Source organism: Bombus impatiens, unplaced genomic scaffold (assembly GCF_000188095.3).
Source record: "Bombus impatiens unplaced genomic scaffold, BIMP_2.2 scf_0281, whole genome shotgun sequence".
Taxonomy (NCBI): Eukaryota; Metazoa; Arthropoda; class Insecta; order Hymenoptera; family Apidae; genus Bombus; species Bombus impatiens.
In genome coordinates this window covers 136,298-149,006 of record NT_176700.1, presented here as the reverse complement: position 1 = coordinate 149,006, position 12,709 = coordinate 136,298, and the positions used below count along the sequence as shown (strand labels likewise).

Genomic DNA, 12,709 nt, shown 5'->3' with positions numbered 1-12,709 from the left:
AATGCCTCTTGTAGCCACTGTACTGGAAGCTTTCAACAAAGACAAAAGCACACGCGCCGAAAATTCCGCCCTTTCATCCACGAAAAAGCATCGACGTTTGCATAGGAAAAGAGCGTGATAAAAGGGCGTGCTAGGCCGTCCGCGTATCGAGCCCTTCCGGCGGCCATAAAAGGCCAAGACAATCATGAGGAACAGCACGACGATTCCATTTAACGGGCGAAGCGGCCAGACCCGGTTATGCACACAGAAACGCGTATCCCCCTTGCACATACTGTGCGTGGCGCGAGCTGCCTCACGGACACACCCTGTATTGCGATACTCTCGTAAAACCAGCCTGTATCTTTTCCCTCATTAACTTGCCTCTACAATGAGCGTGGGTGTCGGCGTAGTACGTCGTGATCCTTTCAACCCCCGTCTATCCACACCCTTCTAGTGACGGCAGCGCGCATGCGCGTCGTCCGACCGCGGAGTCGGTTCGCGCGTAAAATCGCGCCGACCGGTGACGATCAGTCGCGCGTAATACAGCGCGGGGTGCGGTTCGTCGTGTTCGTTTCACATCGAAAGGTTACGTCCGCGTATTCGTATCTCATTCTCGTACGGCGTTTAACCTTCGCGCTTGTTTCCCCTCGACATTCTCGGGTCGTTCGTGATCGTGCGTCGTTGCCGCGCGACTTTGGTCGCGTTTCCGATTTATGGCTTCGATTTCTTCGCTCGTATGTATCTGCTGCGCGTGACGAAAAATAAGAAGAAGAATGTGGTTGACGGGAGGCTCGTGCGCCTTCCTGCTTCTGGCACTGACATTGTGCCAGGGCCTGGTCCAGGCGAAGAACGACAACTGTGAGTAACTTTTTAATATTTGTGTTGTATGAGACGATTTTATGTTTGTCGGTACTCTATGGTTACACAAAGGGGCAATGAAGGGAGAGCGTTTCTCGTTGGACGTTTGGTCGACAAGTGGTTGCAAGAGGGACGAGGATAGGGGTTGTCAGGGTTGCGAAGGTGTATAGGTTGTCGTAAGGGTTGTACGAGGGATTAGAGACTGAGGTGTGGTTTGTTGGGTAAGCGGGGAGTTTTTCACCAGCTAAAATAGGAAAAGAGTAACGAGGGTGAACGACCGTGAATATATCTTTGGATAGATATGTGATAATACACTTAGAATTCTTTAATCTTCTCATGCGCTTCGTACATATTTTTATCTGGATATCTTTGGATAATCACAATTTTTAGTCAGATGCCGATATGGGTGTAGTGTTAAAGGAAATATCTGTAAACGAGTAAAGTCGGTGCTTTTGGATTTGTATCTACGGTAATTGCGCATGGTTGGCTGCAATGAACTATATAACTTTGGAACATAAAGGTTGATAATTTTCGTGACTGGCGAAAATTTCATTTGCCGCGGATAATATGTCATTTAGTTATCGATTATCTGCTGAATAATATATTATGTTGTTAATTTCGAATTATCGATATTTTGGAACATACAAGTTATGAAAATGAATTTTTCTTTTTTATTTCGAACGTGTACGTTCAAATTATTTTCGGTGTTACCGAGTTTCGTTTGTTTCTACGTATGATGTGTTTATCAACAAAATGTAGCCTGCGAAGTATAATACGCAGTTTTTGTTAGGATTGGCTGAGTAGTAAAGATCCGAATGATAAATATCCACTGTTTACTAAGCATTTATTTTACTAAATGCGACGCGTAAATGATACGGTCGTGTTATTGTGACGTATCTATTCAATATCTGTCGGATGAAAAGTACTGTGTGAAACGTATCGCTTGTATACGTACTACTTGTATCATTGATTGACATTTTTGTTTATTTACCGATAATTTCAAAACAGTAAAATATGATAAATTCTCATATAGTCACAAATATCAAGTAACCGTACCAAAAGGAGGTAAACACAGTACCGTGAAAGATAAGAAAGCAACACACACATTTGATATAATCGTAATTAAAATAAAAGGTTTCATGCATTTCGAATTAAAGTCATTTAACAATACCCACTGCGACATTTTTGCGGAAAAAACTAAAGAATTACAGTGAAAAAAAAGTAAAGAGCTACAGTTGCGTACAAGGATGGATCCTTGTAAAATTTTGTCCATATTTGAAATTAAAAAATATACATTTCAAATTATTCGTCTAAATACGAAACGAGACATATTTTTAGTATATTTTTGTCATTATAATCTGTAAGTTTCTCATTATACAACTTACAAAAGAAAATGTTTTCTTTCTAAATATATATTTCTCTTGATTATCTCGCAAAAATTTTGAATTCGATACGAGATAACCAGCGCAAGATCACGTTATTTTTTGTGTCAACAATAAAACTGATGTATGCAAATATACGCAAGAAATTACAACGTTCTCGCACCGCTGTTGAACGAACTTCTATTAACTTAGAAAGGAGGGAAGTTTTTGTTTCGAGCAGATACAAGTTTACGTCCCAAAAGTTGTCCGGCAAGTCTGAAACAGATCGCACTCTTTACGTAACGCAGCTTTCGCTTCTCTGCGCTTGTTGTCCTGGATCCAGCATGTTTAGAACAAAACATCAGAATTTATGTCTGTCTATTCTAGTACAGAAACTTTCTCGTAAGATTATTTCAGAAATTCTACGACTATACGTATAAACTTATGTTAGCTGTTCGATGCAGATCTTTTATCTTTATTGCTATACTATTCGCATATCTCCATTATATATTTATATATATTATATTATTCTGTTTATATATATTTGTGTGTAAAATAAACTGTAGTATTAGGTTGTCCGAAATGTTTCTTTCATTTTATGAGGAAATAATAGACGTACAATGTTTTTTGTTTTATATTATTTTGTTGAATTACGTACATTTTTATTCTGTTGAGATAAACACCGGGACATTTCACAGGCTTGGTTTCACGTTTGTTGTAAAAAATACGTTGGCAAAAGAAAGACACTTTCCGGACAACCTAATACTTTCGAAGCATTGCATGTTGTGAATAATTATTTTAGGACATTTTTATTAAAATGGCATTTATAATCGATATTCTAACGTTCTTTTGATTAATTGCACCAGGCTTGGCCATTATTTAAGTAACATCTGAAGGAAGTAAGTTGATTATGTAATCGATTTTCCGAGACTTTGCTATCAAGTATCTTTTTCATTCTTTTTTATCATGACATAGCACTTAATAGTTGACTTATCAGCTGATATATCGCGAAAAAAGAATAGACTTAGAATAGTGGCCAAAGAAATAACGAGATGATTTTCGCATCTCCTAAACTAGTCCACCAACAAAAAGGTCGGTATGATCTTTGAGTCTTTTCACGCTACAATCTTTTATTCAAAGAATTTTACTCTTATTAAATCACTCTGTATACTACCTCATTACCTTATTCGATTACTTTCATAAATAAATATAGGACGTCTCATTTAATTTCGCCATTCGAAGTCTTCTTGTTATATTTAAAATTCTGATCTTTTTACGTGCCGTTTCCTTCACTGTACCATACGATAGTGCAAGAACGCAGACAAAATATTTCATACGATCTTAATAACTTGGAAGAATTTATTGTTATACATATATATAATACACGTATATCAAATAAGCACTCTGTAATATATCCAATTATTTTAAATATACTTGTACAATGTTACATTTTTCGATCGTGTCGTACTTAGCCTCCTTCCAATGCTTTAATCGCTTTTAAATAACTCACTTCTACCAGACGACGGAATATATCCCGAAACGTTATTTCCGTAATTTAAAACACCACTTTAAATCACCAACAAAGCATTGCTGAATGCGATCGCCTTGTGGTCAGACACGAAACCACGTTTCCTCAGCAGGATAGATTTCGCTGGATTTAGCGAAGGAAAAGCTTCTTGCTATTATACTTATCTGAAAACAAAGCCGGTCCAAGCGAGCTTCTTTCCATCCAACGTGATTAAATCCATGGTATCTGCCGCGTGGCACCCGCGTGTTGTCGTGTAATTCCGCGAAGCCGCTTTAACCGCGGCAACAGTCGTCCGAGAATAGATTAACGGCTGACGATCCGTTGTTCGGGCAAATTTTCCTCGCGCATTGCACCCGAGATTACGGTATTTCATCGTCGACAAAGCGTTTTGGCCATACGTAGAGAGAGAAAGGGAGAGAGAGAGAGAGAGAGAGAGAGATAAACCAATCCTGGCGCGATCTATTCAGCAAGATTTACGCCGGTATCTACAACGAACACGGAACCTCAACGAGATATTTGCAGCCACATTTGCATGAATGATTAGGCTCGATGCAGTGACCCGGCTTTGTCGCGCCGCAATTTCCCGCGCGTTTTACCCGCAAACCGAATTATTTGAGAAGGCGCAGACGAGCGGATCGACTCGCGACGATGCCTGGACTCGGTGCAGATGAGCGAGTTCTGTCACACGATATCACGTCGACGTTTTTCGCCACCCGTTATCAACTCTCTTTCGAATGTCACGACGTATTCGCGGGTAGGAATGATCCGGGACGACGAATTTTTGCGAGCTTTACGACTCGTCGCATCGAGTACGCCACGCGGTGGACAAGAATCGAAATGATCGTTGCTCGATCATCAGATCATCAGAAGTGTGTAAGTAATGTAAACGTGGACGATAATTCCATGCAAGATTGATAGAGGATTAGTAGAAATCATTAGTACGTCGGAATCTGATAAATCGAAAGTTAGTTCACTTATTCGTCATACAGTCCTGTTTGTTAATTCTTGTCAAACAGTGTTTCGTTACACATTAGATACTTTTTTTTCTTTTTTGAGAATTTGAGCAAAAATATGTATAATTTTAATTCGTTATGTGTAATTAATTTTCGATTTAGAAGTCTCTTTCTTTCTGCAAGAAACAATTAGAAAGAGAAAAGCGATTTGAAACATTTCTGTAACTTTGATCGTCCTGTGTCAAGGAGCTAAAGAATTTTTTTCTCCTACGAACTGCTACATTGGATGTTGTATATTTTTTTCACGAAATCTATTCGTAATCTCGACTTGGTCGAAGAGAGAATTTCTGACCACATTTATTCCGAGAACATTTTTAAACTTACGCAAAACTCTGTTCTTTATTAAATATCAGCACAAAGTGGAAAGGAGAATAAATGATTTTTGCATGACACGTATGAAAGGATGAAAAGATCGTTCCCGGCATCGACAATGTTTGCTTAAACGTCACCGTGTGTGGTTAGACAAAGAAATAAATATTCAAGATATCTCAGCCGAGCCATGCAGTAGGGAAAATATCAACAAAGATCCGACAAGCAGACTTTTACTCACGTCGGATCCCGTGATATCAGGTTTCAGAAAAACTGCGTATTATATGCATTTTTGTATGTTTGACCCGAATCCTCGTTTAGATGCCGCACTGTGCATCGTCGCGATTCTAAACGTTCGTTTGAACTTCCTGTCAGTGTATAATTGATTGCTGTAAACTGAGCATACAGTGCAAAAGCGTGAAGTGCTTAGGTATCTGATAATCAATACGGAATTTTAATCCTTCAACGTAGTGACGTTTACCTGAAAATGATTTTTGAACATGACCAAATACTGGGTCAGATTTTCTCTCATTTCTCGAACGATCGTGTTCGAGTATTTTATAAATAATTTTGTCACTGTTGTACTCTTTTATAAAATATTCAACCGGCTATAAAGCGATATCGGAAACATCTCGAGGAAACAGTTTGTCCTACATTCTGAATACTATACATTCATACTCTAGGTTTATTATGAAATACATATGTAGGTTAAAAGTTATTTATAAAAGATACAATGGAAGTTGTCTGCTTTCACACGACTAAACGTCGATTCCTGTCCATTGGAACTCTTAGTTGTCGCATAATATATTTCCATAGAATCTTTATCATATTCCTTTCACCGGAAAGAAAACTGAAACGAACTTAAGAAAGATTTTCTTTCTTTTTCGCGCTCCTCCGATAAACCCAAATTCTCCGCTAACGTTGTACTATATATCCCCAAGCAACTCCTTCGAACTGAGTATTACACTTCAAAGTGAGTACGCCGTAAAACGCGCAGCGAAAAGAAACTCGAACAATATCGAGAGTCTCCTTCGAGCGATCCCCGTTGAGGTTCGTCGTTGAATCAGGTTGTGAGTTGCTCTCGAGTCGATATCTTAGTACATAGCGCGGAGCGTCGATCACGAGTCTCGAGGAATCATCTCGGTCCCCTTTCTCGCAGCGATAACATTGTTTCCGGTCGTAGTCGCGTGGCCAACGTCTTCAGGATCAGATAAAAGGCAGACTCTATCGCGAAACTCGGTGCCAGACAGAAAAATTTGTTGGCGCGAGCAACGATCGGTCGAGACCGGTCTTCGCTCGCAGCCAAAGTGCTCCTCGCGGCTTAATATGATAGCGCTCGGTTGCCGCTCAGACGAGCCGTGCCGCGCTCGAAGAGAGAGTAATATTGATCGACGGAGTAGCGGACTTACATCGTCCCAAGAGGGAGCGAGTAGAGAGAAGGGAAGGGTGGTGGTGAGCATGCGAGGGTGGGTCGCGCTCGAGGGTGCCACGGCAAGGGTGCGACAGAGAAGAGGTACAGCGGTGAGAGAGCGGGAAGAGTTGGGGTAAAAGGGGTGGGGATTGGTGGTTGCTGAAGGGTCGAAGGGCCAACGCGCACGACCATGGCCAAAGGGTGCTCTCTCTATCTGCCTTTCTTTCCCCTTCTTCGTCTCTCATTCTCGGTTCTTCTCCTTCTCTCTTTCTCCTCCTACGCGTCCCGTTTTTGCCCCCTTTTTTTCGCTCGTTCTCTCTATTTCCCATTCCCTTGCTGTTCCTCCACGTCCCTCACCTGGTTTGTTTTGCACGCGACTTTTCGTGGAACCTGAAGTTCTTTGTAGTTAGGTCTCAAAGTTCCCTTTTGGGAGGCCGTTTCTTCATACCGGTGTACGAGCGATTTAATTTTTTTCTTCCTTCTGTCTCTGTCTGTATCTACCGTTCCTCTTTTTTCCTCTCTTTCCGTTGTCCTTCCGATTGCCAGAGCTTTTACGTGTCTCCCTCCCGCTTCTCGTTCGGTTTTATTACACCGGAACTTTCGTCATCTTTATTTGCCTCCTGGAAATTTGATAGTCTCGCAGCGAGGGTGGTTTGCCGCGTCGGAAGGGCCGAAGGAACGCGAGATTCTCCTCCGGGAAATGTTTCGTAGATTCCCCGTTGCCACGGGCCGGAAGGCGACTTTCGTCGGGGAAGCTTTTTCCCTTGGCCAGAGAGATTTATGAGCGTGGAGGTCGGGCCGACGTTTCGGGAGCGGCCGTGCGAATTTACGCGTCGAAGCCGCGTCGTTAATACCCGCCACGGTACTTCTGCGTCGATTATGCGACGCCCATGCTTCACTACACGTGAATTATGGCTGGCCACGCGTGTCCATCGGCTGTTTGAATTAAACGTATGAAAGCTGCGCGATTAATAACCGTGATTAATCTCGTCGAAGTCGTTTAATAGCGTTGCGAGAGCTTCGTCGTGCGATACGTAAAGTCTCTCTATAGGAATCGCCGAACCGTGAAATTCGAAAGTCAATGTTGGTTTCACGATTTGTGGCAGCGATCGTTGATTTTGCCTGAAGCTCTTCCAAGTTCAATCGCTTTTTCTTCCATGTAGAATACGCGACGCGTGATTCACATTGAACCCAGCAATTCGCTGGAATGTCTATTGTAATAATATATTCAACGGAATCTTTGAATATGTAATAGTTGAAAATTAAATGAAAAAAGGAAGTGCAATGAACCAAGTCCGTAATTTAGTGTCGCGTATATCGATACTCTCCTTCGTTTCATACTTCCGCCTTTAACAAATTAATTCTGAATATTCAATTAATATATACGTGTTTGAATAGCATCAGAATCGATTAAGCTTTGTACGAATAATTAGAATCTAATGGAATACGTGTAATACATACGTATAGGTAATAATATGTTGTTGATTAAAATTATTTAATATAGGCACACGATTAATTTATTAATTGATAAATCGTTCGGAATACTATACTTATGTATTAAAATTAAAAGAGGAACTACGCGTATGAACTGTATGCTAATGAATATCGTATAGAGTAAAATATTAATATAATTTACCTATTACATTTAATGAATTTGGAGTATTTAGAATTATTTTAGAATATCTCATACCGACGATACTTTGTTGTTGAAAATCGTAATTTTATAGCATAAATAATTTTATTACGTATCAGGTACTTCGTTCAAAAATGAACAAATAATTTCGACATGATTATTACGCGGATGAGATTAATATGGCCGAGTAACGCATTCGCGAGGATAATTTTAAAATGATACTTCTTAGTGTTCTCGTTGGAATTGTACCAGCAACGGAGGATAAAAGATAATTTTTGGAGCGACGAACGTTTTCTAGGACACGAACAGAGTTTCTCTATAGAACGAGAGAGAATTCTTTTCTCTATCTAAATATTTGCCTTTTCCGCTCGTTTTCTTTTATATTAGAACTCTGTAATTCCGCCGGTCAACTTCAATTGGAGATAAAACGTTTGAAATAATAAATATCTCTTAAATATGAAATTAATTAATTATTAAATGACTGTTTATTTGCGCAGATAACGTTGTTTGTGGGAAATGCTATATTTTTGATCGAGATAAATTTCATTTGTATATCAAGCGTTATATAATGTATGATTAATGATATATTCTGACGTAATGATTGATATTTGACGTTGTTACTTATCAAATGTTCAACAGTGTCGAACATATACCGAATACTTCTACTTTTTCGCTCGAACTTATTGGTAACATACGTATAATGCGAAGAAACTGTAAAACGAATTGGGTTGTTAAGATTATTTCAAAATTATTATAATGCCATATTGTTACATCTTTATATAATCTACGTAATAATGGAGTTAAAATTGTAGTTTATAAAATACCTAACTGTAGCAAAAATATTCAATTTATTAGAAAGAGCATAGCCTTCGTAACTACACAAATTACGACAAACAATTTTCCAATATACCTTCCTTAACTATTAAATTCCAGCAAGCAATTTTCCGATACCTCGTTTTATTTGGGAAATATTGATTTTTATCTAGAAAATTTTGAATGTGTATTTTATAGCAAATATTAAGAAACAATTTTTCGGTTTCGGTTTTCGCGAACGTTTCGTAACACGATATGATTGAAAATATAGTGCAATTGAATTCTAAAATTAGCGATCTGCTCGTATGTATCGTATGCATCGTTAACAGAGTCTAATATCTTTATGATGTAATATAGTCAATTTTTAATTCGTCATCGTTGTGAATCAACGAACTATAAATACTAGGACATATTATAATCATTTCAGAATGGAGAATAATCAGCTGAACGCTCTCTGGTATGTCAAATCGTGCTAAGCTTGCTTAAAATATAAATAAAATGTAGTGTTGCATTCTGGAAATGGATAAACCGTGTAACACGAATGAATAATACGAAGCATTTTCTCATACGATTGCATTCGTGGCAGAAGTAAATTCGAATGAACGGCTGATAGAATCGCCGTAGAATCGATATTTCCTGAAAAACGATAGCTTTATATATATCAGAGGTTATCAAGGTATTGGGAATATCGACGTTAAAGAATTGCGCAAAGATGTTTGCACAATACGAACAACTATTTGCATAACTGGTTCGGACAGTACAGATTTAGAGGCACGCTTGTCCTTTTACATTCATCAAATAATTAACGAAAGATATATTTGCGGTATCTTCGAATATAAAGCGAGTAATAAATTTTCTCACCTTTCATCGCTTAACACATGTTTCTCGAAGCATGTCGTAAAAGTGTTACAGGTAAACATAATTAAAAAAACATCATCAGACTTTCGAACAATTCACGCAGTTCGGTTTCCTCCCGCATAAATAAGCTAAAAAATGCAAAACCAATATATTATAACGTTTAATGTCACGTGTAGCGTACAGATTCGTTATTGAAATATTTTTCCACGTAAAAACATTTTTACATTCGTTTAGCAAGAGAAACAAGCAACGTAATTTTAACCATATCTTATTAGCTTCGAAGAACTGCGCTGCTATACGAATACGTGACATGTTGGTTTGATAAAATCCTTCGTAAGGTATTTTGCTCTAACATATTGTGCAATGGATATTGATATCACGATTATTGGCGTGCGTCGTATATTTTCCTCTCGCGAATCTTCGCGTTCACGAATTCGGATCGACCTAGTCGCAAAACGAAGCGTCCCATTGCGAATAATCGCGTGGAGACGGTTAACCATCTGTTGCTCTAATTCCACCGTTCTTCCTCGATTCATCTCATTTGCGAAACCTTCGAAATTGTCGCGAAATCCAGCGATCTGCAACAGAAGTCAGGCTCGTTTCCTTCTTGAACGGAGCGACGCACCCTTTTATCGCCAATCTTGCTCGGAGTTCCCCCGAGAATGTTCTCGGCCCACATTCGAGCACAAGCTCGCAGCTGCAACCACGCCATGCGGAAAACTATCTCGCGCCTTTGGCCCCGATAGCCCCGAGCGACACGAGCGAAAACTTTTCAATCGAGTTTCTTCGCGGCCCATCCCCAACGCCCAATGCTGGTCGCCATTCTTCTTTTTTTTTCTTATTTTTACGCCCGTCCAGCCGAAACGAACGCTCTGCGACACCGACTTTCAGCCGTGAAATTGCCGCGCGAGCGAGTTTTATCGAATTCGCGAATTAATTCGCTCTCCTGTGCGCGTTACGATTCATTTGTTCCGTAAGTTGGATCTGGCTGTAACGAAATTGGGGTGGAAAATGGCACGATAGGCCGAGGAAGATTCTTCCGAGTGTTGGAACTTAAGGCGAATGGTTGTGGGTGGCTAGGAATTGGAAATAGTTTCGAAGCAGAAGGAATTTAAGTTGCTTTGTACGGTGTGTAACTTCGTTTTGTAGCTTAATCTTGTGTTTTGGATTTATTGGAAATAGCTGCGCGTGCCGAGCGCTGCTCGAGTTTCTTTTCTCTCTTTTAATTAATATTTCAACAATAAATTTGAAAACCATCCAGGAAACGTTCACGTTGTTGCGAAAAGAAATTGATTCTTCGCGTGTTGCCCGTTAAAATTGTTAAAAATTATTGAACTGCCAGGCAAGAAATTCCTTAAGTTAAGAGTAGGTGGCAAGTGGGTGATTGAGTTTATGGGTGTTCGAGAAGTGGGCAGCCTCACGTTATTTGCTCTAGGATGTTGAAGAATATGCAAAATTTGCTCCACGTACTATGAGACTTTCTTTTATACATATGTATATTTTTTTACATGTATGTATAGACAGTAATGGAAACCAGCCTTTTAAATAAATCCAGAACAAGCGTAGTTATGTAAAAATATCGATTGTTTCAATAAATTGTAGAAATTGAATCATTTTGAAACTACTTCAGTAGTTACTCTATTTATGGTTCAAGTCTTTTCTACAATTATTTATTTTTCCTTTAGTTTTGTACTGAATTTTGCAATGCTTGCATGATCGCTGCGAAACAATTATTATTACAGTCTCCTTATCTAATCTTTTAGAATTTATATCTCAACATAATTGATAAATTGTTCAGAATGCTTTTACGATTCTGAAGTATCAAATCTCAACATAGGCGATTGAGTTATTTAAAGAACGTGCACGTTAAAATAGATATATTTTAAAAGCTATCGTAATGGTAATAACAAATTTTCAATTTACACAGAGCAAGTTCCTATCTCACGATACGTTCAGACTGAAGCTAATATCAATAATTTTACAATACGAACGAAGAGAATATTAATTTCTCAAAAATTTATCATTCAAGTACTGGCAGATAACTTTCAACCCTCGAAAAGTCATTTTCAAATAAAAATATCAAATAATAAAAAAAAGTATCAGAAGTGAAAACACAGTCGTACGTGCCTATTTGTTAAAATAGCGCTACTTAGTGCCATAATTCGACAAGACTGAAATCGATTTTGCATATCGTCCTCGTTTGTCGACTGGTAGAACATTTTAAGCCACTTCACTCGATACTCGTTGTACTACTTTTTTCTACATACTTTTCGACATCATATAATGTTCATGCACGTAACCACTGTTAGAAATTCTTTCCTTTTCCTTTTGTACGTTTTATCGCATCGGATCCGGTAGACCGTAGTTAATCGCAGATGCATCGAAATCGAATTCGAGCTATTATCCTAGCGATGCGCGAATCAATCGGTCGTCAATCGATTGGATAATTCGACCTAGCTTGCCAACAGCCAGGACAGACATCAGGCCCCGATGTCTGGTGCACTTGAGTGGATTTAAAAGTCGATAAAATCGTTTCTTATCGATGCAACCCGTTTACGAGCAACGAATCGGCAAAAACTTTTACAGTCGATTTTAACTGTAATCTGTTCCCTGGAAAAGTTTTAAGAAACGAGTGAAATATTCGAGCTAATTCTCTGGATGCAACTCGTTTACATATAATGAACAAATTTATTCGCACATGCGCATTACGTTTCATTGCATTATGCTTTAAATTCGCAAGGTTTAATGGTTTCATATAATCCGAAAGGATTTTCATTCTGTTCGATGTAAAGTATAAAATTGACTACAATTGAGTGCGAAATAATATCGATATAGTTATGAAATATTACGTATATTTAATTATTTATTTGTAGTATATGATGCGATGTAACGATTAAGAAGACTTCTTTTTCTTTTTTAAATGGGGCAAACCTTCATGGCTAACCC

At 38.8% G+C, this 12,709-nt stretch overlaps 1 protein-coding gene across 1 annotated transcript in view; it reads left to right on the top strand.

Annotated features, from left to right (window-relative positions):
• Positions 1 to 522: 522 nt before the first annotated feature.
• LOC100740535 overlaps positions 523 to 12,709 on the top strand; it is a 119,475-nt gene continuing 107,288 nt past the window's right edge. Inside the window, exon 1 of the mRNA XM_033320338.1 lies at positions 523 to 837. Coding sequence (XP_033176229.1) covers positions 753 to 837 — 85 coding nt within the window. The 5' untranslated portion in view covers positions 523 to 752. The remainder of the gene's footprint in view (positions 838 to 12,709) is intronic.